This window comes from Euprymna scolopes, chromosome 6 (genome assembly GCF_053919585.1).
Source record: "Euprymna scolopes isolate OS-2025 chromosome 6, ASM5391958v1, whole genome shotgun sequence".
Lineage (NCBI taxonomy): Eukaryota > Metazoa > Mollusca > Cephalopoda > Sepiida > Sepiolidae > Euprymna > Euprymna scolopes.
The window spans coordinates 175,844,669-175,849,668 of NC_136487.1; the positions used below are offsets into that span (position 1 = coordinate 175,844,669).

At 30.0% G+C, this 5,000-nt stretch overlaps 1 protein-coding gene across 15 annotated transcripts in view; it reads left to right on the top strand.

The window, feature by feature from the left end:
• The window catches only part of LOC145278112 (uncharacterized), a 274,399-nt gene that overhangs the window by 140,972 nt on the left and 128,427 nt on the right, over positions 1-5,000 (top strand). For all 15 annotated transcript variants that reach the window (XM_080130385.1, XM_080130390.1, XM_080130398.1 and 12 more), the window contains exon 33: positions 2,623-2,757. In XM_080130385.1, coding sequence (XP_079986511.1) covers positions 2,623-2,757 — 135 coding nt within the window. The remainder of the gene's footprint in view (positions 1-2,622; positions 2,758-5,000) is intronic.

Sequence of the window (5,000 nt, forward strand, 5' to 3'; positions counted from 1 at the left end):
ATATGTAGCCATCAATGTTTGTATAAATTAATTTAATATATATATATATATATATATATATTAAATTAATTTATATATATATATATATACCGTATATTTCGGCGTATAAGACAAGCGTCAGATAAGACGAGATACAAAATTGGACCAAATTTTAATAAATTTATTATATATCGGTTGTATAAGACGACTGCTAAATCATTTAACCATGTTTTTTTAGCCTAGGATAGGGATTGTAACACCTGGTATCTTGGGAATAATTTTTTGAGGATGATTTTTTAACTTTAAGGATCGTCTTATACGGCGAAATATACGGTATCTATATATCTATAAAAGTGAAATTGTCTGTCTGTATGTTTATATGTGTGTGTCTGTCTGTGTGTGTACATTTCCCTACCTAACTACTCTGTCAATTTTCAGTCTACAGACTCGAGATTTGACATAAGGGGTATTGAGATTTGGGAAATTTTTTAAATCAATTTCCGGCCAGAAATTTGGCTATCAAGGGATAAAAGTTAAACGATTTGACCTTTGAAAACTCTATCAAACGCCTCCGCCAATTTTGAGTATACACATTTGAAATTTTACATATAGGTTACTTGGAAATAGATCAAACTTTTTAATTCGATCGGAGACCAAAACAATGAATGCTAAGCGGTCAAAATTTGACCTCTGTGGTCTCTAGTAAACTATTCAGACAATTTGTGGTGTAAAAAATTTGAAATTTTACATAAAGTGTATTCAGACATAGAATAAGCTTTTTAATCGGTGTTTGGCCGAAAATTTGGCTGGCAAAATGTCAAAGTTGAAAGAGTTCACCGATGAAGATCCCACAGAACTCCTTAGGCAATTTTGCGTGTAAACACTTGAAATTGTAGATGTAGGTTACCTGCACATGAGTCAAACTTTTTAATATATATATAAACATATACACATAAGGTTATAAAGACTACATAGGGCCCGACCAAAGCCGAGCTGAACTGATAGTTTATATATATATATATATATATATATATATATATATATATATATATATATATATATGAATAAAATAAAGCAAGATATAAACGATGCTTTAGACGTTATGTGAATAAAAAGGAAAAACCTAAAAGAGTAAAAATAAAAATAAAATCAACGTTTCGTCCCTATTTCAGGGGACATCATCAGGATTTCTAGGCGAGGATGTACAGGAAGACGGTCATATATCACATGCGGAAGAGGAGAAGTTCAGTTCTCTTTCTGTTCTGGAGAGAAAAAGTTTCATGATGAAAAGAGAATTTATATCTAGTGTGTGTGGAGGGGGGTTGGGTTATATACATATATGCATTTTTTTTTATCAACCAGGATCTAAATTAATGTTTTGTTCATTTATTATTATATTACCTATGATTGGGGCTACATTATAAAATCCTTTTCTCTGTTTGATAGTATTAATGTTTGAAATTAAAGCAGATTCAATAAGTCTTCGTTTTGCTCTATCTGGGATATCTTGCACGTGCAAAAATCTTAAAATCCATCCCAGTTTTTCTTAGAATGGCACTTTGTATAATTATGGCCCTTCTCTTCTGATGAAAAACATTTAGCCCCGAAATGCCATGGCCTAAAGTGTTTTTCTTAAATTCACTCTTAACTTTTCCTAAGTGTTCTGATGATATTATAAAGTTATATATAGCCCCTACTCATCCTTTATTTAATATATTTGATTGCTCTTCTAAACTTTAAAATCATTTACAGATATTTTCACCGCTCGGAAACATGTCACCAAAATGGAATGCGAAAACGCGCTCACGCATTTTAAATACATTTCAAATATTTTACATTTTTGAATACTTTCTAAAAAGGACGCTTCACAGAACGTCTGAAACGCGTTAAAAACTATTTTAATGATTAAAAAATTATTACAATGAGATAAATGATTAAAAAATGAAAAAATAAAAATACGGAAAATTAAAATAATTTAAAAAAGACATACCTATTGTTGGTGACCTCACTATATATATATATACATATATATATATATGTATATATATATATATATATATATATATATATATATGTGTGTGTGTGTGTGTGTGTAATGCATTGAGAATGAAATAATGGTTATCACATAAAAAGGGAACTTTTTTATTCAATCTCTTTCTGTTTATTTACGAGTTGGACTGATATTTTGGAAATGGATTATAGCCAATATTTCTAAACATTATTGAAAAAAACAACAATAGAAAACAAGCAAAAGATGAGCACAATAAAGCGAGAGAGAGAGAGAGAGAGAGAGAGGGAGAGAGGGAGAGAGAGAGAGAGAGAGAAAGAGAGCGAAATAATATGTGTGTAAAAAGATAGAGTTCTGCTCTGAAACGATTTGTGGAAAATTTCTCAACTAAAGGTGATTGAAAGAAAATTGGAAAGACACAGCTGAAGTTTTTTTTATGCAATGCGAATTTTTATGACCTGTTGAAATGTTAACGCAGTTGAACGTCCTTCTTTAAATATCTTTGAAATTATCATAAACATTATAACGCTTATAATAATTAATACTACTATATTGTAAAGATTGATTATAAAACATATACGTATATAATTTCTAATTTTTATTTATTATTGTCTGATTTTTTTCTTTTTGTACAGCCTGCAGTCATGGTTACTACGGTCAAAACTGTGCAATGCAATGCACATATTGCGCCAATCAAAACTGTCACCACGTTACTGGTCACTGTCTCTCAAAATGCCCGCCTGGAAGGATCGGTAAAAGATGTGAAATCGGTAAAATATGTTTTGCACTTCACCTTGTTTAGTTTTTGTATAAAGTGTTGTCATAGTTTTTGTGTATAGTGTTGTCATAGTTTTTGTGTATAGTGTTGCTTAGTTTTTGTGGGTAGCATTGTTTAGTTTTTGTACATAGTGTTGCTTAGTTTTGTGTTGATAATATTATTAGTTTTTGTGCTTAGTGCTGCTTAGTTTTTGTGTATAGAGTTGCATAGTTTTAGTGTATAATGTTGTATAGTTTTTGTATATAGTGTTGCATATTTTGTGTGTCTAGTTTTGGTTAATTTTTGTACATAGTTTCGTTTAGTTTTTTGTATATAGTGTTGTTTAGCTTTTGTGTATTTTGTGTATAGTTTTGGCTAGTTTTTTTGTATAGTGCTTGTTAGTTTTTGTGCATAGCGTTGCAGTTTTTGTGTATAGTGTTGTTTAGTTGTTGTGTATAGTGTTGCTGGTTTTTGAGTAAAGTGTTGTTTAGGTTTTGTGTATAGTGCTGCTTAGTTTTGGTGTATAATGTTGTATAGTTTTTTGTATATAGTGTTGCATATTTTTGTGTCTACTTTTGGTTAATTTTTGTATATAGTTTCGTTTAGTTTTTTGTGTATAGTGTTGTTTAGCTTTTGTCTATAAGGTTGCTTAGTTTTTTTTGTATAGTGTTGTCTAGTATTATGTATAGCGTTTGTTAGTTTTGGTGTATATTGTTGCTTAGTTCTTGTGTATAGCGTTGTTAAGTTTTTGTGTATAGTGTTGCTTAGTTTTGTGTATAGTGTTGCTAGTTTTTGTACTGTGTTGTTCAATTCTTGTGTATAGTATTGCTTAGTTTTTCATGCATAGCGTTGTTGAGATTGTGTGTATAAGGCTATTAAATTTTGTGTATAGTGTTGTTTATTTTTCGTGCATAGAGTTGTTTATTTTTTACGTATAGGGCTATTTAATTTTTGTGCATAGGGCTGTTTAATTTTTGTGTATAGCGTTGTTTAGTTTTTGTGTATAGTGTTGCTTAGTTTTTGTATAGTGTTTTTCAATTCTTGTGTATAGTGTTGATTACTTTTTTGTGCATTGTGCTATTGAGATTTTGGTATAGAGCTATTTAGTTTTTGTGTATAGGGCTGCTTAGTTTTTGTGTATGGCGCTGTTTAGCTTTAGTGTATAGGGTTTCTTAGTTTTGTGTATAATGTTGCTTAGTTTTTGTATAGTGTTGTTCAATTCTTGTGTATAGTGTTGCTTAGTTTTTGCGCATTGTGCATTTTGTTGCTGAGACTTTATTAATAGGGCTATTTAGTTCTTGTGTATAGAGTTGTTTGTTTTTTTGCGTATAGGGCTATTAAGTTTTTGTATATAGGATTTTTTAGTTTTTGTGTATACCGTTTATTATTTTTTATATGGGGCTATTTAGTTTTGTGCACAGTATTGTTTCAATTTTGTGTATAGTGTTGGCTAGTTCTTTTGTATAGTGCTTGTTAGTTTTTGTGCATAGCGTTGCAGGGTTTTGTGTATAGTGTTGTTTAGTTGTGTATAGTGTTGCTGGTTTTTGAGTAAAGTGTTGTTTAGGTTTTGTGTATAGTGCTGCTTAGTTTTGGTGTATAATGTTGCTTGGTTTTGTGTATATAGTTATTTAGTTTTTGTGTACAGTGTTGTTCAATCTTTGCATACAGTGTTGCTTAATTTTGTGTCTAGTGTTGCTTAGTATGCAGTGTTTTGTGTATAGTGTTGCTTAGTTTTGTGTATAGTGTTGCTTAGTTTTGTGTATAATGTTTTTCGATTCTTGTGTATAGTGTTACTTAGTTTTTTGTGCATAGCTTTGTTGAAATTTTGCGTATAGAGCTATTTAGTTTTTGTGTATAACATTGTTTCGTGTTTTTGTACAGTGTTGCTTAGTTTTTGTGTATTGCATTCTTTAGTGTAAGTTTATAAGATTGTTTAGTTTATAGATATAGTGTTTTATCATTTTTGTATAGTGCTGTTTAATTTTATGTCTTGTTTTACTATGTCTTTGTGTATAGCGTTGTTTAATTTTTTATGTCTAGTGTTGTTTTGTTATTGTGCAGAGTGTCGTTAGTTTTTCTGTATAGTTTTATTTAGTGTCTTTGTAAAGTATTTTTTGTTTTTGTGTATAGTGTTGCTTAGTTTTTGTGTATAGCATTAGTTCTGTTTCGTGTATAGGGTTGTTTACTTTTTCTGTATAGTGTTACTTAGTTTTTATGTCTAGTGTTGCTTAGTTTTGTGTATAGTATTACTAAGTT